Source organism: Odocoileus virginianus, chromosome 15 (assembly GCF_023699985.2).
Source record: "Odocoileus virginianus isolate 20LAN1187 ecotype Illinois chromosome 15, Ovbor_1.2, whole genome shotgun sequence".
Lineage (NCBI taxonomy): Eukaryota > Metazoa > Chordata > Mammalia > Artiodactyla > Cervidae > Odocoileus > Odocoileus virginianus.
Window position 1 is genome coordinate 8,111,314 of NC_069688.1, and position 22,744 is coordinate 8,134,057.

The following is a 22,744-nucleotide window of genomic DNA, read 5'->3' on the forward strand; positions in this document are numbered from 1 at the left end:
TCCATGAAAATGTCTTTTTTTTTTTAAGTTAGTTGGCTGGCTCAGAGAACTGAGGTACCCTCTGAAATGTAGAATCAGGGGGTCACTGTTGGTTGGGAAATATAATAGCTGCAAGTGAGGTTAAGATGAGGTCATTCAAGAGTAGCTAGTGATTTCAAAGCCATCAATATGATGCTATTCTTATGTAGTGTGGATTTGCATCTTCTATGAGAGAGAGGATGAGCATCCCTGGTGGCACAGATGGTAAAGAATCCACCTGCAATGCAGGAGACACAAGTTTGATCCCTGGTTCAGGAAGATCCCTTGCAGGAGGGCATGGCAATCTGCTCCAGTATTCTTGTCTGGAGAATCCCAGGGACAGAGGAACCTGGCGGGCTATAGTCCATAGGGTCACAAAGAGTCAGACATGACTGAAGTGATTGAGCAGTGCACGAGTTAGACATAGGGCAACACAGTCAGTACATAAAGTGTAAATGATCAAAGAATCAAATTTTTTTAAGTATATTTTCAAATACTAGAATCACACTAAACTTATTGAGATGCTCTTACTCTGAGAGGCACCAGAGAACTGAAGTCGATCAAAGGAGAACCGAAGTGGCTTCAGGAATGTTCCACTGCCCAGAGTACTTGGTCAGAGCATGGGCAAAATCACCTGCTCTGACTGAGTTTCCCCTTTATTTAGGCCAGGCACACATAGTTGACCTTGTGTAAATTATGTGAATTCATTGCACTTTTTTAAAGAAACTTACCCAAAAAAGTCCATATATAACTCTTGTAAACAGCTTCTGACATGCTCCTGAGCCAAGGAAAAGCTGAAACTACTATGAAGTAAATAGAGCAAATTGATAGTATCTGGAGCTTTGTGAAGACATATAGAAGTTAATTGTTTTAATCCACAGAACTGAACATTTCTTGCTGACTTGTCATTAAGAAAAATCTGTCTGCTTAAAAGGCATGTGAAATAGAAAAGGTTAAAATACTGAAAGTCTTGCCTCTTTCTTCTGCATTTGAAAGACCGACAGGGTGCTCTGAGGCCAGGGTCCCCTCTGTTTCCTTCCAGCTCTGTGTGAAGGAGCTGTGGATCAATGCATGGAACCCATTCCACTGGGCAAAGATGCAGGTTGAACCGTGTCTGCATGCATTGCAAGAGTCAACCCTTAAGTCCTCACTGTTCTTTTGTGAGTGTTTACTTTCTTCCCGAATTATTATGCCCACACAAGTCATCACTGATCTCAATACCTACCTCTTTCCATCCCTGAATTGGTGCGCATGGTACAATTTGCTATTATAGAAAATTACAGTCTTAAATACTTCCTGGAGTTGGTGCATGCCCCGCTGAAAGTACCGTCTGTTTCCTGTCTATTGTTAACTTGAGCCTGAATGCTGGTTATTTTTAAAAAGATGCACACCTCACCCTGAGCACCTCAGTAACTGTGCATAAAGTTGTCTCTCTTGCTTTTTGTTTTTCCTTTTATTTTTGGTCTTTCCTTTTGAAAAACTCCATCCATTTAAGCTGATTGTGGAAATGGGGATAATTTCTGTTAATAATTGTTCTAGTCTCAGTGTGCCTATCCTTGCTACTAAGAATTGAGACCCCAGAAGAGAGATAGAGATACTTGGTTTTAATTCATGATTGACTGGTCTGGTAGAATTATATAGGAATACTAGAAATATTTCTCTGCTAATTTCCTAATGATCTTAACTAATATCATAAAGATGTCATTGTTAGTCAAAGATTATTATTTTTGGTATTTAACCATACCACATATTTCTTAAGATGCCTGAGTTTTGCCTGTATTTACCATCTTCAGGATGAGTAACCTTAGTTTGTTTTGATGTCCTAAGACAAGAGCCAGTGATATGCTGATAACCAAGTGGTACTAATAACATTTTGGAAACGGTTAAGTCAATTAAAATGGTCACAGGCGCTCAGAGTTTGCTCTTGTGCTTAGCTGTGGAAGTCAGTGAGCCGTATGTGCGGTGCAGGGATGTAGTGTGTGCCTGGAAGAAATCAAGACTGGTCTGGCTGAGCCTGTGCTCTGCCAAATCACCTGGTCAGTAATACAGAAAGCCCAGACCATCCAAGTGTTAGCTTAACACAGACAAAATATACGAATGCTTTATTGGGGGTTTTCTAGCTGAATTGGCCAGATGTTTTAGCTTCTATTGATTCATAAAGTATGCTTTGAAATATTTCTAATGACAGCGGTATGCCATGCTGTAATCGGTGCTATATAGATAGCAGATGTTTGGATAGTTACATTCTCATGTATTCATTCATTCGATAAAGATTAATTGAGCATCGTTTCATGCCGACTACTGCTAGAATAATAGAGACGGAGGGACAGAGGAAAGAAACTTTAGAGATGAAGTTAGCCAATAGTTTATATGCTTCGGGAAGACAGGGATTGTGTCTGTTTCCCTTATCACTATTGAGTCCACAGTCAGAACAATACCTGGCAAATAACAAGACTTGTTTACAGTTTGCTGATTGAATGAATTAAATAATAAATATGGGTAGAAAAGGAGAGGACCCAATCAAGTTTAACTTCCTGGTTTTTTGCTTGGATCTGATGGGATGAATGGTAGATCTGCCCACCGAAATAAGTGATACTGGAATGGAAGGAAACTCTGAAAGCCTGGGAGAGGTCCAAGGAGAGATATCCAAAAGGCTGTTGAACACACACTTCTGGAGCTTAGGCATAAAAGGACTACACAAGGGATGTGAGTCTGGTAACATTTGAGGATAGATGAAACCATGAGAGTGAAAGAGATCATGCTAAGGAACATGCAAAATGAAACAGTAAGAAAGTATGAGACAGACCTGCAGGAACACCAGATGGAGGTAAAGGAGAGTCAGGATCCCGTGACAGAGACAGAGAGGAAGCAGAGTGATCAGAGCCGATTAGGCAATGAGGTGTCATGGAAGCCTAAGAGCAGGGCATTTGGAGAGGGATGAGGTGATCAGCAGCGTCCAGTGTAGACAAAAGGCCCAGTTAAAGGACGACTGAAAATTGCCAATGTGAACTGAATTGGAAAACAACATTGGCAAGAGGCAGATTTGATGCAGTGGTGAATCAGAAGCCAGATTGTCCAAGATGATATGAGAGAGCTCTGGATTTCCAAGACCCCCAACTGCACCCCAGTCCCCTCTCCACTACCCATTTCAGGAGTCCGTCAGTAGTTTGCAGGAGCCAGAGAAGTCACTTAGAATTATTTCTGGCCCCATGTGAGTCTTCAGTCCCAATCTATACCTGAAGATAATCTCTTGGTTTAGATGTTGTGCATCTTTCCAGCCCCTATATCTGTGCCCCACTGGGCTAAAATTGTAGTTTCAGCCCACTCTTGGACACCCTAAACACTTGTGCTTTTCATCCTTTTCTCTTGACATGGGCAGACATCTTCCCCACTGATTTGGGGTCCTGGCTCCCTGAACCCTGGCTCAGATACCTGTGAGGGTTCCTACGCTCTGAGCCTCTGAGTGGAATGAAATTAAGAAAACTAGAAGGCAAGAAACATGATCATACATGGACTATTAAAATGTAAGATTACAAAAGTAGAAGTAGATAGCTGAAGTATACCAAAAGTGTGAACATTTTGACCTCCAGGGGGATGTCCAAGAAATCTCAAGGCTAGGCTGTTGAGTAAGTCATCAACGTGGTCATTGAGTCTCTCAGAACAGAGACAAAATTTGAGATGAAAATGAAAATGTAAGAAAAGGGTCCTTATACTGAAGATCATATTTTCCCCTGCTGGTTGCATGCTATAACTAAAATCTATTTGTAAGCTTGAGCTCTGGTTCATTCATTTGCTTAACAATCTTAGTCTTTGAGATGCTGAGGATCCCGTAAGGAGAAGACAGACTTGGCCCCCATCTTTCATGAGCTTACATTTTAAGGGAGTAGAGAATGCAGACAATTAGTCAAAACACAAACGTACTGAGAAGTAAATATAGGTGGATATATGACTAAGAATCAGATAGAATTACTGCAGACTTACTACATCAAGAGTCCTCTGAAAATTTTACATGAGTGTTGAAAGAGCCCTGCATTTGAATGACCTGAAAAAGAACATTATAGATAGAAGGAACAGCCTGTGCAAAGACCCTGGGGTGGGAAAAAATTTGATGTGTTAGAAGAGTAAAAAGGCCCAAGTGACTAGAGCATAGTGAGAGGGGAAGGAAGGAACACAAGATGAAGTTAAAGGAGACAGAGGTTGAGCTTGAAAACCTGGTTGACTTTGAATCTTATTCTAGGGAAGTGATAGAACTGTTTTAAGCTGGCCAGTGACATGATTTGATTTAGATGTTTAAGAGATCATTCCAGCTGCCTGTGGAGAATGGATTGTAGGGAGCAAGAATGGATTCATTAGACAAAGAGCATTTTTACTTATGATTTACAAGAGGATATCAAAGGTTGAAGCTTTTATGTCGCTATAAAGTGCGTTGTGTGAGGATATGAATCATCTTAACTTGGTTGTGTGTATGTGTGTGTTTTATTGGAGTCTAGTGGTTTTACACTACTATGTCAGTGTCAGTTTCTGCTGTACAGAAAAGTGCATTAGCCGTACATATACTTAACTTGGTTTTTATGACAGGTGATATGCCAAGAGAGGTCGAGCTATTCTTTAAGAAGCCAACCCCTTTTTAAAGCCTGGGTTGTCTCCCCCATTTATTGAGAAATCATCACCATTGTCCCATCCCTCCTTTTCACATTGATCATGACATCAGAACCTAAGCACTTTTCCATTACTCCTCTAGACCTTTTAAAAGAATCACCGGCGGGGAAAGTATAGATTTGGTACTTCTGTTGTATATATTAGTTGTTTCTGTACAGTAGACTGACCTTGGTCATCAGCCCACTCCAGTACTCTTGCCTGGAGAATCCCAGGGACAGAGGAGCCTGGTGGGCTGCCATCTCTGGGGTCGCACAGAGTTGGATATGACTGAAGTGACTTAGCAGCAGCAGCAGCAGCATGAAGTTCATATGTGCACTGTGAAGATCAAAAACACAAATGAAATTATATTAGATCTGCTTTCAAACCACCATCATAAAGCAAATATCACAGGTAAAACAGGTCACACCAATGTTTTGGTTTCCCAGTGCATGCAGGTTATATTAACAGCATACAGTAATCTATTAAACGTGTGATAACATTATGTCTTAAAAAAATGTACATACCTTAACTAAAAAACATGTTTTTGCTAAAAACGATAACCATCACTTGAGCTTCCAGTGAGTCATGATAGTAACAGCACAGACCACTGATCACAGATCACAGCAGATATAATGCAGTAGTCTGAAATATTGTAAGAATTACCAAAATGTGACACAAAGACACCAAGTGAGCAAATACGGCTTAAAAAAATGGCACCCATAGACTTGCCTGAGGCAGGGTTCCACAAACCTTCAATTTGTAAAAACCACAGTATCTGCAAAGTGCAATAAAATGAAGGGCACTAAAATAAGGTATGCCTGTGTTCCACACAACAAGACAGAAATTAAATGCCTTTCCTTACCAGGAACATAAACACCCATGGCGTCACTGACACTGATAGAAGGAGAGAGCCTGGGGCCAGGTACCACGTGGGGAGTGTTGCTCAAAGTCTTTGCGTTTCACTCTCACATCCGTCTTACTGGGTCAGTGTGATGTGCCTGCTTTACAAGTGACAAAATTGTGAAATGAGAGATAAGTTCATTCCCTGAAGGCCATATAGTGAGTGAACAACAGAACTAAAATCAGAAGCCGGTCATGTCTGATTCTAAAGCCTTCATGCTTTAAATCACGCTGCATTGTCTCCCCTCTGTGTCCTGAAGATACATACCAGGTTTCTACCGTCTACCTTGTTTCCTGGTCAGTCGATCTTAAAAGGGGGTGTGTGTGTGTGTGCACGTGTGTGTGTCTTCACCCTCTGAAGATGACTCACTTTCTCAGCAGGCATATTTATAAATTTTCTGTGAAAACTCCAGAAAAGGACCAGTTTTTCCTCCAGGTAGTGTCAGCATGCCCCTGACATCTCACTCGGAGAAGGCAATGGCAGCCCACTCCAGTCCTCTTGCCTGGAAAATCCCATGGACGGAGGAGCCGGGTAGGCTGCAGTCCACGGGGTCCCTAAGAGTCGGGTGCGACTGAGCGACTTCACTTTCACTTTTCACTTTCATGCATTGGAGAAGGAAATGGCAACCCACTCCAGTGTTCTTGCCTGGAGAATCCCAGGGACGGGGGAGCCTGGTGGGCTGCCGTCTATGGGGTCGCACAGAGTCAGACACGACTGCAGTGACTTAGCAGCAGCAGCAGCATCTCACTCCCTGAAAGTCCTGATGCGATCATTGTTGGCATGGAAAGGGTTAAGCAGAAAAGTCTCTCATGTCTCTGCAGTAATAAAAACAAGAAATGAACCATTTGATTTAGTTGCACTTAGCCTAGAGAACCTTGACTCCAGAAATGTGTAGGGAGTGAGGCTAGCCATAGTTGAAAGCAGGATGTAAGAGCATATTTATGTTATTATGTTTTTATCAGTCCCAGCTGGGACTTTGCTTAGATCCTGTTTTCTGTAGCCATTGAAAGAAAAAAACTCTCATCTGATTGCCTTGCTGATCAAAGTCATGTGGACCTGATGTTGAGGGCCCGTTTCCTCATAGTAAGCCGCTTAGCCCTGTGAGTCTCCTAATCTTGGGGCAAATTTCTGCTGGACCTCAAATTTGCCCCTGTGATAGTGGGAAGGGCTGGAACGGAAGCTCAAGAGAATGGAGTCCTGGCTCTGATTCTCCGGACACTATTGCAGGCCTTGGGCCACCACCAAGTCTGCCTTCCAGGCCTCGGGGTTTTCATCTGTGCAAAGGCAGAACTGGACTAGATGGTCCCCTGACTTTTCTCAGCTCCAGCATTGCCCCTTCAGTTTGTCAGCCTCAGACACATGTTGGAAGTCTGTGGCTATCCTGGTGAGTTACCTCCACTTCAGAATCTTGCTACCCAAAGCCCAGAGAACAAACAATTAATTATTTGCAATAATGGGAAGTAATGGGAATACCCCTTGTTTACAGTTTTCTTAGTATAACAGTTTAGCATAACTCTCATCTAATGAACTGTCTTAAAATGTTAATACCAAATCAGAAGCAAGAGTTAAAGCAAAAAAAAAAAATTATTGAGATGAAATTTCATCTAACTAGGGGATGAAGTCTGCCCTTTCTCTAAGCATTCTGTATAATTGCATTTTGATTAAATGGAGGGGAAAAAATAAAAACCAAACGTCATTATAAACATCATCACACTTGGCTATCTTTCAGGCAAAATGATCATTCAGGCAAAATGATCAACATGACCATTGTATTCTCCTGTCAAGAAATACTGATCACTAGGATTTGATTTCTTTCCTTCTGTTTCTCTCTAAAGGTGGGATGCAAATTAAGTGGCAGGCCCCTTCTTTTTGCATATGAAAGGCCAGAAGACAAAGAACACTTTTAATTCAAACGCATTTGACTTTAGCATTTGACTTGGGCAAGTCAATCCCCCAAGAGGTCCATTTGTTTCCTCGTTCAGGCAGTTACTGATTATTCAACTACTTAATGAACTATGATTTGCCAAGCTTTGTCCTGGGTCCAAGCTGTCCGGGAGCTCACTGTCCGGTGGTGTTACTAGCAGGGCTTCAGGCCCAGTGGACATTGCCCTCATTCTAGCATGACCGAATAGTGATCCCAGGTAGTCAGTGAAGACCTTCCCAAGGAGGTGGGTATTACGTTGAAATCTACAGACAAGCAGGAGTGAGGCAAAGGATGAGGGAACAAGACCCCAGGAGGAGAGAAAAAGCAGGGCGGCTCCTCAGGACCAAAGCACATGCTTCTCCTTCCCCTCTGAGAACACTGACCTGAAGTTTCTACCCCTAAAAATGCCTGAAATACTGGGCAGTGGTCTTGAAGAGGAAGCTGTGTTTTCCGAGTTGGCTGATTCTATGACAAGCTGCTGAGTATCTAATTGTCTGTGTTCAGTCTTGGTATAGAGGAAGCCACAGGCAAATTTTCTTCCATAGGTAATTTCTTTTGAACCACTTTTAACATCAAATTAAGCTCTGATGTTCATTGGATGGGACATCTGCAGGCTTTAGGGATAGACACCATGATGGGTTCTGGACATTTCCCTGAAGTCCATCTGGACTCTTCCAGTAACGTGGCTTTTACTGACAACAAAACTCCCCAGGCTGCTCTTAGTCCTGACTCTGAAGATAGCAGCTGAGTTCAGCCAGGAATTAGAGGGATCTGGTTTTTCACTCTCTTCAGAAAGGCAAATGGATTTGAAGCCATCCAGAGAGCATTGAGTGGATTAAGAAGGCAATTTGATCCATTAACTTTGATGCAACATCCCCACTTTCTCTGAAGTTCCAGAGATAGACTAAGGTGGACAAGATAAAGGGAGAGATGAGTTTGTGGCTTGTATGGAATTGCAGCTCTGGAAAGGAGCATATAAGTTGGCACAAGACATAGCCTGTGGCTCCCCCATGGCCAATGGCTGGCTGAAACTTTGCTAAACTCATTGGAGTCTTCTTTCACCAGGGATTGACTAGTTGTTTCAGGAACCCTAAACATCTGAGGAACTGGACCCAAAACACGCAGTGGTGGTTTATTTTTATTTATTTTTACTTTTGATCATGTGGAGAGGCATGTGGAATCTAATTTCCCCAACCAGGAATCTTCACCAATGGACTGCCAGGCAAGTCCCAAAAGTATTTTAAATATGTGAAGATCATTGTATGATATTTTAAATGTGTGAAGGTAGGTAGGAAGAGAAAGCAAAAGTCTGTTTGCTTTACTTATTTCCTCAATTTGAAAACAATAGAAGTGGATTTAAGTTTTATTCATCTTGGTGCCAGTTTTGCTGGGCTGAGATGTGTCATTGTAAATGTTCTTCATTGAGTTATGTCAAGATTTTCCCATCTTTTCTCCACGAATACCTTTCATTGTTCTGACCCAGTGCAATTTATATATATCGAAGTTTTTCTTTCCAAAGAAAATCGCATTTGATGTGAGTGAACTTGCATTCCCTGTTTTTAAAGTGAGTTAGCACATGTGTCATGACCCACCATTGCTACTGCTCTTCACAAGGAAACGAATGGTACCAACATAAGATGATTCAGCTCCAGCCCAGAGCACAGACACTGGATGTTTCTGTTGGCCTGGCCAGCTTCGTCTTGAGTATTTGTGTACGTACTTATTTTCACTTCACCATAGCCCTAATTCCTTGGGTATTGATGGAATTTTTTGAAAGATGGTCACATCTCAAGGATCTTCAAACTACTACTGTGAATTCCAGGTTATGAACCACTAGATTCCCTTGTGTCTTTCCTACTCTATGACTTCTGTATCATTTTTAGTCCCTTAAAGGATCTTTTCACAGCTTGAGATGATAAGAGCTCCATGCAAGTCATACATGGTAGCCCCCCTCTGGTGTCCATATCTTGAGAGCACTTAGACACAGGGCTGTTCTGAAGTGATAAACTCAGAAACAAACATTGGGAATAATGATAGCCAAGAAGAGCTAAATTAATTATATCAATCTGATAAAGTGTGTGATAGAAAAGTTAGGGTAAGAGGATGTAGAAGCCAGGGAGCAGTCTCTTCTTCTCCCAGCTTTGTCCTGCTATTGTTACCCCCCAGCGTTCTTGGCCTCCTGAATATAGAGATTGATCAAAGGCCAGACAAGAAATTCAGGCAAGGCGTTACTGGGGCCCCTGCTGTAGCAGGAGGGAGCAAGAACAAGTAACAGACTCCCTTGCTTGCTCGTTCCCCAAAGTGGGGGCAAGCTTCTTCCTTATATGGGATGAGGGTAGGGGTGTATCCAGGGGCCTGGCCAGAAGGGTGGCCCAGGTCATTTGTCCACCCTTTAGGTGGTGGTGTGTGCAGGGGGCATGCACAGTACCCTGCTTTTGCTACCAACTCCCTGTTTTTGCTCCTGGCTCTTCAGAAGTGGCAGTTGGGCTTTCTTTTGGTCCCTTTTTGTATCTTTTGTTCAGAATTTGCCCCAACTGCGCATGCACACAGTTATTTTTAGTCCCTTACAATTTCTTCCTGTTTTGTTGTTTGTGGAGAGGTGTGTTCAGGTGCAAGCATTGCAGCACTGCAGCCAAGGGTCCCAGGTCCCAGTCTGTCACCCCATCTCTGTTGAAAAGTTTAGAGGCTGGATTCTTGAAGGTCAGTAATGTGAGCTCCTTTGAAGCTGAATCCAGGAAAGCATCAGTCACTAAACTTAATCATCAAATTGTATAATAAGACCCATAGACATATAGCACCAAATATGAGCAATTTATCAGCAACCCTTGATAGAATGTAATGGTTAGATAGCATCACCGACTCAGTAGACATGAGTCTGAGCAAATTCCGGGAAATGGTGAAGGGCAGGGGAGCCTGGTGTGCTGCAGTCCATGGGGTCTCAAAGAATCAGACTCGACTTATCGACTGAACAACAACTTGATGTAATACTTAAGTCATATTCCTCAATGAAAAGAGTTACTTCAGAACCTTTTCTGCAAATTTCTGTTAAGTAAACAAAGACACAGATACACACACACATTAATTTTTCCCATGGCATTAACATTTCTGAAAAGCCTACATCACTGATGTTCACAAGAAATCTGAATAACTTCGGTCCTGATAGATGTTCATTTATTCATTTCCTGAGCTGAAATTATCTGATTGCCAGCCTAATTCATTGCCAGTACAAAGGGTCACTTGGTCAGTGGGCTAGTGGCCCCTCTCCAGCCACAGCTGATTACATTTTGGTTCAGTCATTTCAGTGCTGTGAGTGCTTTGATTCACACCTATCCTGTGGCTTTATAAACAAGCCATCAATGTGTCAGCTTCTCTCTCCCCAGCTCATGAGCCACATCCAGAGTGGAAGTCCTGCCTCCCTCCCTAAGTCCACACCATCCCTCTCATCCACTCCACCCAGTCCTGAGATGAGGTCCAAGCCGGACTTTGCACATCTCTTCCACACATTACTGTGGATGTGATATTTTAAAAGCTAATAATTCAGTTGGCAGCTTGCCCCTAAATCATCTAACTTCAAAGTGGCCACATCTAAATGGATGTGCCAAGGTCTGCTTCAGCCAATTCTGCAGCAGTTTAGCAACTATTTTTGATTAAAAATGGCTCAAGTGTGTAATGACAAGAGTACAATCCTATTCCCAAAGTGAGATTAGCATCTTTCTGAGAAATTCAGAGGATGAAATCAGACTTAAGGGATCCCGAATTAGTTAGCAGATGGGTCAAACAGAGCCAGACAAACTCCTGGCCGGACAGAATCAGTGTCAGGCACCGCTTGTCCTGGATTAACCTGGCTCTGAGGTCCTTGGACTAGGGCTCCGGGACCAAGTCTTGAATGCTGGAGCTTCCCTCTGTGGGCTCCGGGTAACCTTGTTTCGAGAGCTGTGCCCAGTTACCTGGAATTGTGGTCAGTCCAAAAATTCAGTCACAAATGACCATTTGCCCACCCCTCAGCCAAAGGGAAGGGCTTCCTAGGTGGCACTAGTGGTAAAGAACCCTCCTGCCAATGCAGGAGACCCAAGAGACACGGGTTCGATCCCCGTGTTGGGAAGATCCCCTGGAGGAGGGCATGGCAACCCACTCCAGTATTCTCACCTGGAGAATCCCAGGGACAGAGGAGCCTGGCAGGCCACAGTCCACAGGGTTGCACAGAATAGGACAGGACTGATGCAACTTAGCATGCACGCAGTCCAAAGGCAACCAACCAGCGTGCCTGTGTCCAAAGCCAGGAGCCACTAGTAGCATGAACTGAAACAAAGAATGAGGCATTTAATGTCAGACAAAGGACCCTGGGAAGGGAACCTAGAATACCTGGGCCTAAACCCCCAAATAAGCAAACCGTTTTGATGACCTGCCTTATCAATGTTAGTCAAAAGTTCAAGAGTGAGTTTGTGGGGTTCAAATCAGCAGCAAGTTAGTAAATGTTTATTGTGCAATCTGCCAGAATTTGGGATACCTCCCTGGTTATTGTTTTGTTCTCTTAATCACACACAGTTTGAAATTTCAGACCACAAAGTGACAAAGGTGCTTATACATTTTTTATTCCCTATCCAATGCAGCATCCAGCCAATATTTGCATACTTCTGCTGCTGCTCCAAAGTGGGAAGCAGTGAAGGCTCAAATAGCCCAGGCCCCAGACTGACATTGTTTGCTGACAATTGAGAATGGGGAACCAGGCTACAGAGGGGTGCTGGAATCCTGGAGCAGGCTAGCTAGAAATGTCCGGATTATTATTTCAGCCAACAGAGTGGACATTCTGATGCTTGTTATTTCGTTTCCTGGTGCAGAAGCTACGAGCCTATTATGAAAATTCCTTCAACTCTTCCTGTAGTTGTATTCTGTAAACCTCCTCCCACAGTAAGATCTCATTAAACATTCTTTTGATTTGTTTGGGAGACAGGTGATGATGGTATAAATATCTTAAAGAGAGAGAAAGTAAGCAATAACCCTAATTTTAAAAAAAGCATCAGGCATATCATTTGAATGTGACATTTCATTTTTTTCTCAGTACAGACAGGGAAAATTGTGGCAATCTTGACTAACACCACTTGCTTATAAAGAATGGTCTAATTCACTAGAACCTCCATGTTTTTCAGAAGGAAAAATTGGTACATGGCAGGTTCTGGAAAGCCCCATGTGGATATTTTCCCTGGGACCCCCCCAGCTCAGTGTTTACTCAAATAAATACCACCTAGAACCTTCTTACATAAAAACATGATGTGCATAACCAAAGAAATCTCTGTTCCCCATCCCTGGATTTGAGGGGAAAAAATAATAATTGTTCCACTTTCAAAAGCAACAAGCATTCTTCCTGAAGCAAATAATTTTGGACTAGATCACCTCAAAGCTTTTCCAAGTGAGCTTTCATAAAAAGAACACAAAAATAACTTAAAAAAAAGAAGTCGTCTTGTCTTCTGGGGGCTGGTTGGGGGTGGTTAATAAACAGTAGAAGGAAAAAAATGAGCTTTCCTGGTGGCTCAGTGGGAAAGAACCTGCCTGCCAATGCAGGAGATACAGGAGACTTGGTTCCGATCCCTGGGTCAGGAAGATCTCCTGATTAGGAAATGGCAACCTGCTCCAACATTCTTGCCTGGGAACTCCCATGGACAGGGGAACCTGGAAGACTACAATCCACGTGGTCACAAAGAGTAGTGCACGACTGACATAGCACAGAATAAAAACGAGCTGTGATGTGTGCACCTGGGAGCCCTTATTCAGGCTTGGTGTTTGTTCCTGGCAATTTCTTCTCCCATTGGCCTATATGCAGGACACAGAAAGTGGGTTAGGCACTAAAACGTACAATTCCTGCCTTTTCCGCAATCCAAACCCTGCAGGCGACAAGTTTGAAGTGGAGCCACAGAGGCCTCCAGGTGAGGCTCAGGGAGATGCTGCCAGAGAGGTGATGGGAGGAAGCTCTGGAGCAGCTGAGGAAGCTGCTGGGCATACCTGCTTCCGAGTGCAGCCTCCAGCCTGAGGCCGGAAACAGCCAGAGTCTGGGGAGAGGATAAGCCATCTCTGCATAAGAGACAGAGGTCCCTATGAGACTCTGAGCCTGCTGGGCTGGGCATCTTCCCTGGGTCTTTCCCAATCAATAGCGAGCTGGCCTACAGCGCAGAATCTCAGTCACAACTACCTATCAATTAATCTCAAGACTCCATCTCCAGCGGGGCGAAAAGATGACATCCTTTCACTGATGAGTTTAACCTTTGCTTTATTCTGGTTCATGGGAAACACTCAAGCTGATGTTTATCCAGGTTCATGGGAAACACTCAAGCTGATGTTTATACAGGCATTGGTCCCAGAAAGGATGGTAGGTTAGTGCCTTCCCATCTGTGACCTCATGTTCTGGATTCCAAACACCTGAATAAAACCCCATGCTGAGAAGCATCATAAAGCTGCCTTTCAAGGTTTTTGCTCTTGGCTGTAATTCTCTTAAGTTGTTGTGGCAAATGCCTGTTACTCCAGGCTGATCAAAAACTAGGCATTTAATTGAATAGTAGGAAAACAAATTACCTCTTATTTAATAAATGCAATTTGGTAAACAAAGTCTAAATTTGGAGTCCGTTTGAGGGAGGACAGGAAAAGCATCACCAGACTTTTGGTAGCAAGAGATTGAAAACAATGACCTAAGAATAGTCTGACACAGCCATTCAACCTTTCATTCATGCATGCATTCATTCATTCCAAAAGTGCTTATTAAGAATCTATCAAATATGCCAGATGCTGAAGGCTTAGTTACGGGTAAAATGCAGTGCTTGGCCCTCCAGATCAGAGCCTAGAGGAACAGGCAAACCCACAATGAGGCGGTAACAATACATCACAGTAACTGCTGTGCTAAGGATACATGCAGACTCATAATAGGCTTCTTGCAGAAGATGATGTCTGAATTGGGTTTCAGAGAAGCAGTAGGACATTCTACCTAGCTGCCACACATTCAGATGCATAATATGTAGTAGACTGAGTAATTGCTTACTGGGTCATACTGCGTCAGTTGCCTAGGCTCCAACGCAGGGTCTGATGTCATTTGCATTTGGTCTGATTCAGTGCAGTAGTAACTCAAGGTATGCACAAACTGGAAAGCATTGCTGTGTCCTATGTGGAAACCATGTCACCTGTGAAGTGAGTGGGAAAGCTGAAGCCATTAGCCTGTGGAAGAAAAGTGGAGGGGAGTAAATAGATTGTATTCAGAAATCAGAAACAGATCCACTAAGGAAGAGTTGCAAACAAAACCAGGGAAGAACTTTGGACTACTATTTCCAAAGTGATCCTCCATGGACCATGTAGAGGAGATCTGAGCAAAAACTGTTTCATGGTTATAAAAGATTGGAATATGCAGAGTTTAAAAGCCTGATTTCTGCAGAACTTATCAGTACCTTTATTTCAGTAATGTGTACTGTGAGACTCCAGTAGGAGGATATAAGAATTTTTTCATCCAACACACCAGTACTGAGTCCCTACTTTTGTGCCAGGTTCTGGCATACACACTCCAGACAAAGAGATTCGCAAAAGAGACAAAATCCTTTCTCTGGAGGAGAGTAGTGAGAATGGATGGCGGTAAACAAACAGTGGATCCACATTTCCCAAATCGATTGGTCCAGAAACCATTTTGTAAAGAAGCATTCCTTCATTCCTGTGTTCCTTAGAACAAGATTTTGGGGAAGGAGTTAATTAAGAGAAGCTTGTGATGAAATAGAGGGATGATTTCCCCAGATTCCAGAACAGAAACTGTGCAGGCTGATTTACAGCATCTACACAGATGCCATAGAGGGCGTTTGAAGACCGGAATATGTGATCCATAACAGCTAAAGTGTTTTTGACTCAACAAAACTGGATATTTCTAGAGTACACTTTCAGTCTGAGATTTTATTTGGAGTAATTTGTTATTTGCTGGCACAAACTGATTAAGGAATACCAAACTGTATGACTATCCATGAAGCCATAGGACCTGTTTAAAAGAAAAAGCAGGTTGTTGGTGTGTACACAGATAAACATGATTCTGAAAGAACAGTCTTCTGGTCATAAACCAAATGATGAGTTTGAGAGGGTTTATATTCTCCTACCCCATCCAAATGAAGTTTACAAAATCCCGAGCCTCTCAGCAAGACCCTATGCTCAGAAACTTGGGTTCAGAAGGATCTCTGGTTTTCATCTGGACTTGGATCATTTTTTTTTTCCCCCACACATCAAGGCATGCAGGAACTTAGCTCCCTGACCAGGGATTGAACCCATGTCCTCTGTAGCTGAAGCGTGGAGCTTTAACCACTTAAATGCTGCTGAGCGGCTAGGGAAGTCCCAGAGGGTTTAAACAACTTGCCCAAATTCATAGAACTGGAATGGAGTTTGGAAAATTATGTTCCCAATGGTACTGGGCACACCTCAGTTTGTGTTTGGGGTCTGCTGTGAGCAGCAGTGTCTTTCCCACCTCTTCTCTGAGATAGAAGACTGAATTCTGATATTTCCAAACAGTGGAGAGAATTTCTGCCCAAGAAGCCAATAGGAGATCCGCAGAGGGTAGGCTCCAGTCTCCACCTTCTGAGATGCTGTTCTAAAAACATTTAACCCCAGAGCTCAAACCCTCTGCCCCAGTATGAACCCTGCTATTCGGTTTTCTAAAACACTGGTACCTGCTTCCTTCTCTTGGATCCAGCTCTCCTCCTCCACACCTCCTCCTGATATTTGTTTTTTCCTCTGCAGTTGCCTCCTTGGCACTCAGTGCTGAAATTAGCTTCAGTATCCTCAGAGCATATACTGTACTTGCTCGTGTTGGCACCTGTGACTCCATCTTTTATTGTGTGGCTGGAGTAAAGGTTTTCAATAAATTCTACCAGTGATAAAGCCCTGCTCTAGAATTCTTTAGAGCCTATGAATTTAGGTTATGTTGAGTATCTCCATGAAGATTAAAAGGAAGAGTCCAACAGTGTCATAGGAGGAATCCTCATGGAATGGGCTAGTGGGCTCCATGAGATCAAAGCCCCCAACTCCGGCTCCAGAGTCAGAGAGTCTGACCTGGCTGCAGAGAAGGCTGATGGCACATGAGTATAATTCTTTGAGGCTCATGAAGTTCCAATACTTTAGCCACCTGGTGCAAAGAGCCGACTCATTGGAAAAAACCCTGATGCCGGGAAAGATTGAGGGCAAGAGGAGGAGGTGACAGAGGACGAGATTGGTTGAATGGCATCACTGACTACTCAATGGACGTGAGTTTGAGCCAACTCCGGAAGATAGTGAAGGATAGGGGAGCCTGGCATGCTGCAGTCCATGGGGTCACAAAGAGTCAGGCATAACTTAGTGACTAAACAACCACCACAACATGGGTATATGCAGGATTCAGGCAGGAGGACCTCCAAGGTGTTCTATCAGCTCTCATAGGCTGTTATTTCATGACTGCATCATCTTATCTCAGTCTAGCCTATGGTCTAACATTGGCCAAGATGAGAGGCTGGCAGAGAAAAGAAGATGCAGTGAGTGTGTTCGGAGGCAGAGCTTTCTCTTCCCCTCTACAGAGGTACTACATCTTCCACCTCTTCTCAAGAAATCTTTCGGGGGAGGGGATGAGCCTTGCTGTCCTTATATCCCTCCAGCTCCAACTCTCATGTTTTGGGTCAAAGAAGTTAAAATTGAAGCTGTGAAGGGTGTTGCATTTGGCTGGATCCTGAACTGGTTGATCTTGTCACCTGCGGCTAAGATGTCAGGAGACAGAGTTCCCTCTGCCAAATCTGCTGGGTCTTCCTAAGCCAGTGCTATTTCTGCATCCATGTGGCCACACTCAATGATCAACCATGGTGGTTGTGCCTTTCCCCACCTCCTGCTGTTTAACCCTGTGAAATGGTGAGAGGCTGCAACTGCTTGCATTTTTGCCTGAAGGAAATTAAACACATATATCTATATGAAAATATAGATATATAACAGTCTATGGGGAAAAAACATTCATCAAGTGTAAAAGGTCTAAAAATCTCCATCAAGTTTAAGTAGCAGATTCTGGCTCATTTGACTGTCCATGAGAATTGCTAAAAAAAAAAGAAAGAAAAAAAACAATGCAAGCCATTGGTCCCCAAGTCTCTCCACCACCGTTCAAAGAAAGAGCACATGAAAATGTGGAATCTACTTGGCTGGAGAGGACCATTTCTGTGGGCTTTTCAGCTCTGTTTTCCCTTCTGTTATTTGTATTGGTTTTCTTTCTCTCAAACCAGGTATGTGCCTGGTTAGAGAAAGGCTCTTGGTTAACATTTGCAAACCGACAACTCTCCCAATACCTGAACTGAAGGAATTCAGTGCACCTACACAGTGGAAAGGGAAGTGTCCCCCTTGATATACTGTTTTTCCAGGTTGTGTTTCTGGGAACCAAATGCTAACTTATCGACTTCTGTAGGTTTCAGTGAATACAACTGCATGGAATGCTGTTACTGTTTGCAATGCAACCTAATCTGAACACATTGCCTTTCTTTTTAATCCAAAGGGGACTAGCAGGTTTATTGTGTTTGCATGTGCTTTCCCCCTAGACTCTGGCTGCCCTAACAAGAAATTCAATAAATCTACTTCCAAACCATCTTGCACAAGCTTTGCATGTCCAGTCTGGGCCTGAGGAAATTAACAAGAGAATAGAACATACCATCGACTTGCGGAGTGGTGATAAATTGAGAAGAGAGCATATCAAGCCATTCTCACTGATGTTTAAAGACTCCAGCCTGGAGCACAAGGTAGAGCTGGGTCTCCACAGTGGCTCTTTTTCTGAAATAAATTGTCGTAAATGTTCATGGGACTAGAGAGAGAGCCCAGGGGCTGCGGTTTTGGTTGGTGTGTTTGTGTGTGTTTGTTTGGTTTGGTAATGTCTTTTCTTTTTCTCTTTGAAAATCATGAGTAGACCGAAGGCCATGAAAGGAGATGCTGGTTAGATAAAAAGAGTGTCAAGTTTGCTCTTTATGGAAAAGATGATGGAAAGAACAAAGGAGTTCCTTCCACTTTAAGATTATTAACCCAAGTGACGTTAGCACCCACTTACCTTTCATTTTAGGTGAATCTGCTACCCTTGTATCCTACTATATGAGGGCACCCAATAACCTAATGCAAGCATTAGTGATAAACACTGTCTTTGTTAGATTGTAGACTCCTGTTCTCCCATTTTCCCAGTTGTCCGCTGCTCAGAGTTCCCCTGATGTATGCAGAGTACATGGTAGTGGATTCAGAATTGGGTTCCAGTTCCACCTCTGCCACTTCCTTGCTGTGTGACCTTCAGTAAGTGAAGGAGTCTCTGAGCAGGAGATCCTCTCTGTACAATGAGGCTGATGAACATGCCTCCCTGATCATTTAGGATGAAATGCTCCAGGCAATGCCTTGATGAGATCAGCTGCTCAAAAGAGGCCACCATTACTGTATTGATGATGACATGGTTTCCTGCCCCTTCTCCCCTCCCCCCAGCACCAGACCATGAGTGGGTGCTGTCCCTGGGTAACTAGGCTGCTCGTTTGCACTGATGGAAGCTGACAGACCTTCCTTGGCTGAGCACAGGAGGTGTTCGGCATCTGCAAGAGCCTCCAGCAAGAACAGCAGGGGATTTGCAAGCAAATTTCAGGAGTTTGATTCGATACTCTGCAAAGCTCCAGTGAGCAATTTTTTGCAAGTTTGTTCAGCTGCCTGGGAGATTCTGCTTTGCTGGGTTTGGAGAATTCACACTTCCAAGCACATGCTTTATTCCCAGTGAGTCTCTTTGATAACTATCCGAAGGTTGCAAGCTCCAAAATTAAGATCTTCACCTGCGATTTACAGTTTCAATGTATTGTATCTATGTACTAACAAAACAAAAGGAAAAGAAACACTTTACCTATTTAACAACCCCCTCCCCAACCATTGCAGGTGGATTTTTCTTGTTAGTAATATAATTAAATGCATTTTCTATCCTGGCTTCTCCATTGAAGGAGCTAGGAAAGACAGGGTGGTCTTACAAAGAATCTTCTCAGTTAGGCTGTGTAAATACCTGTGTCCAGAGCTGTACAAAAACTCCTTTATTCATTCTTGCTGAGGATGTACTTGCTTCACTGATGACCTGACCCCTGCAGACTAGAGATCATTTCTAATGTAATTTTATTCAATAATGTCTGGTGCTGACCTGCAGGCACTGGTGTTGGAGGGGGAACCGATCTAGAGGAGGCACTATATATCAGAGGTTGATTTCTGTGACCAGGGAGGTTCTTCTAGGAGAAGCAAGGGACAGCATCCCCTCCTCAACAGACACATGGGGATTAGGTCACTGAGAGTCCAGTCTTACACCATCTAGCACGTGCTCTGCATCACATGGGCTCCCAGGGGCGGGCAATCGAGGCACACCGGATAGTCACTCCCCTCATGTCACAGAGACAGTCCTCGTTGACTCCTGCTCAGAGACCCTCTCGGGGGCAGCACTACTGCTGAGCAGAGGATGTATCAAAAGTAGTAACCAGTGGTTATTTCACCCTGGAGAAGGACATGGCAACCCACTCCAGTATTCTTGCCTGGGAAACCCCATGGACAGAAGAGCCTGGCAGGTTACAGTTCATGGGGTCACAAAGACAAGAACTGCAGTTCACGGGGTTGGACATGACTAGAAACTGAACAACAGGCACCATTCTAAGTTATATGCTTTCCTGGTGGCTCAGTGGTTAAGAATCTGTCTGCCAAGCAGGAGATGCAGGTTCGATTCCAGGGTCAGGAAGATCCCCTAGAGAAGGAAATGGCAGCCCACTCCAGTATTCTTGCTGGCAAATCCCATGGACAGAGGAGCCTGGCAGGCTACAGTCCTCAGGGTCACCAAGAGTCCGACAGGAGTTAGTGACCACATAACAATTTCTAAGCTATGAGCACAAACTGACCAACAATGACAGTATGAAATATTGGGTTGGCCAGAGTTCGTTAGGGTTTTTCATAAGATGTTACAGAAAAACTCAAACAAACCTTTGGACAACCCAATAGATGTTATAATGAGCCTCCTTTTATACTTGATGAAATGGGGGCATGGAGAAATGATTCAGTAGCCCAACCAAATTCAAGCTGTCAGTATAGGGACTGCAGTCTGAGCCCACTGTGACCCCAAAGCCAGTGCTCTGGTCTGGTCAGGACACTGCCCCTCCCAGGAGCCCTGATGATCTACTCCCCCAGGCCCTTGTTTAGAGAAGGCAATCCTCTGCCATCTTCGTTCTCTTCTCTTTGAACTTTGGATGAAATAGAAGGTGCAGGGCAGGGATTTGGGAGAGAGGTCAGGTAAGAAAGGTCCCAGAAGCCTTACCAAAATAAAAGCAGAGGCTTCAAATCCACAGGACTCCATAATTAAAGCATAGCATCTGTGTGCATCTAGTCTGTGGCCAGTGTTTCGGTATACTGGCCTATTGCATCCTCAGGGAAACATTACTAACTTGCTCACTTTTGTAAGAGAAAACTGGACCTCTTAGAGGTTAAGTAGAGGTTATAGATCTCAGAATCTGGTTGCCATATTTCATCGACTCTAAGGTACCATCGACTGTGAGGTGTTTGGTTTCTATGCAGCACTAAGAAAAACCACCCAATGGCCAGAGTCAACAAGGAAACTCACATGCCTCTCCCTGGGTACTGGTTAGGTGAAAAAACAAGCAAACAAAAATCCTCTCCAAGAAGTGGAACTCCAAAATGGAATCCACTTGGTTTTGCCACCTGAGTTCGCGCTCTGAATGTGATCTTTTAAAAAAAAGTCAGGCAGAGAATTTAAAATGGTCTCTGCCAGCAATACAGGACTCCTAGGTTTGATTCCTGGGTCGGGAAGATCTGCTGGAGAAGGGATAGGCTGCCCACTCCAGTATTTGGGGCTTCCCTTGTGGCTCAGCTGATAACGAACCTGCCTGCCATGCAGGAGACCTGGGTTCCATCTCTGGGTTGGGAAGATCCCCTGGAGAAGGAAAAGGCTACCCACTCCAGTATTCTGGCCTGGAGAATTCATGGACTCTAAAGTCCAAGGGGTCCCAGAGTCGGACATGACCAAGAGACTTTCACTCCACTGGGTTCATATTGCCCCCTGGTGACCAGTAGCAGCAATCACAAACCTCCCTGGAGGAACTGAAGTCTTCACTGACAGTAAGATAACTTTCTGATTTCAGTGTTAAAAGGTAGGGTAAAATTTGTGCATCTTAGATTTGTTGAAATATTTACTGTATTTGTGACACCAAAGTCTTTTTTCTTCCCACTGCCCTACCCTGCTTTTTGAGAGCAAGTTTGGACCATAAAGGTATATTTTCTGAGAGAAAAACTGGAAATGGAAACAATGATTTTTACCTTGGAAATTCTGTAGGAAGAAAAAGCTTCATTCTGTTTGAACAATATAAGTGAAACTGTTTTCCTCTCCATGTTTATTTGTGAATTGGAGAACACGAAAAACTGCTTTGAAATGTCATCCAGACACTTCTTGGTTACATTAGCTTATAAAAATTAGCATATGTAGCAAGTGTTATGTGAAATGGGACATTTTACCCGCCTCCCAGTATTACATAAATACTTGTTGAGCGATTGAAGACTCAGGTTAGTAAAGAGAATCTTTGAGGAGATTGCCTCACCCTTGCAACTGGCCTCGGGCTATATGTTGTGGATCCTAAGATCCAAAAGACATGGGTTGCTTTTGGTCTGACTCTTGGCGGTAGAGTTTCTGGAGAGAAGAATGTAATGCTCTGCTTACTCCCTGCCATGTCATCTCATGGTGGTTCACGCATGTCCACACAGAGAAATCTTCCGAGTTAAGCTTCAGACAGTATGTTCATGACTCCTGTGTCTTAACCAAGTTTGAACAGCACACTTTCCTTCTCTGTCCTCGGGTTTTCTCATCTGTGAAATGAGATGGTTGGGCAGCTCCTGGTAGCTTTCAGCAGTCAATGCTTTGAGGCTGTGAGTTCCTGGAGGTCATGATGAACACATGTCCTGGTTTGCCTAGTTTACATCTGTTTTCTCAATGTAATTATAAATAGCAGCTCCATTCACTCAAAAATCACACGGGTGACAAGTCATGTGACCCCAGGCTTGGATCTTGGCCAGGTTAGAAGTAGTGATTCTCAACATCTTCACCCCCCTGCAACCACATGAGATTTCTGGGAAGACTCCAGAATGGGGGCAGAGCCCTTATCCAGTCATCTAAGGTCCCCTCCACTAAAGAATTTTCTGCCCATCTTTCACTTCCAGCTAAAATTTCCTAAAGGGAGCTTACAGATCTCACAGGCGAAAAAAAA

The 22,744-nt window shown here is 43.6% G+C and overlaps 1 protein-coding gene across 3 annotated transcripts in view; it reads left to right on the plus strand.

The window, feature by feature from the left end:
- Window positions 1-22,744, plus strand: part of ADCY8 (adenylate cyclase 8) — a 229,144-nt gene that overhangs the window by 124,067 nt on the left and 82,333 nt on the right. For 2 of the 3 annotated variants that reach the window (XM_020875262.2, XM_020875263.2), the window contains exon 8: window positions 18,032-18,229. The exons of the other annotated variant lie outside the window; for it this stretch is intronic. In XM_020875262.2, coding sequence (XP_020730921.2) covers window positions 18,032-18,229 — 198 coding nt within the window. The remainder of the gene's footprint in view (window positions 1-18,031; window positions 18,230-22,744) is intronic. 3 annotated transcript variants of the gene reach the window in all.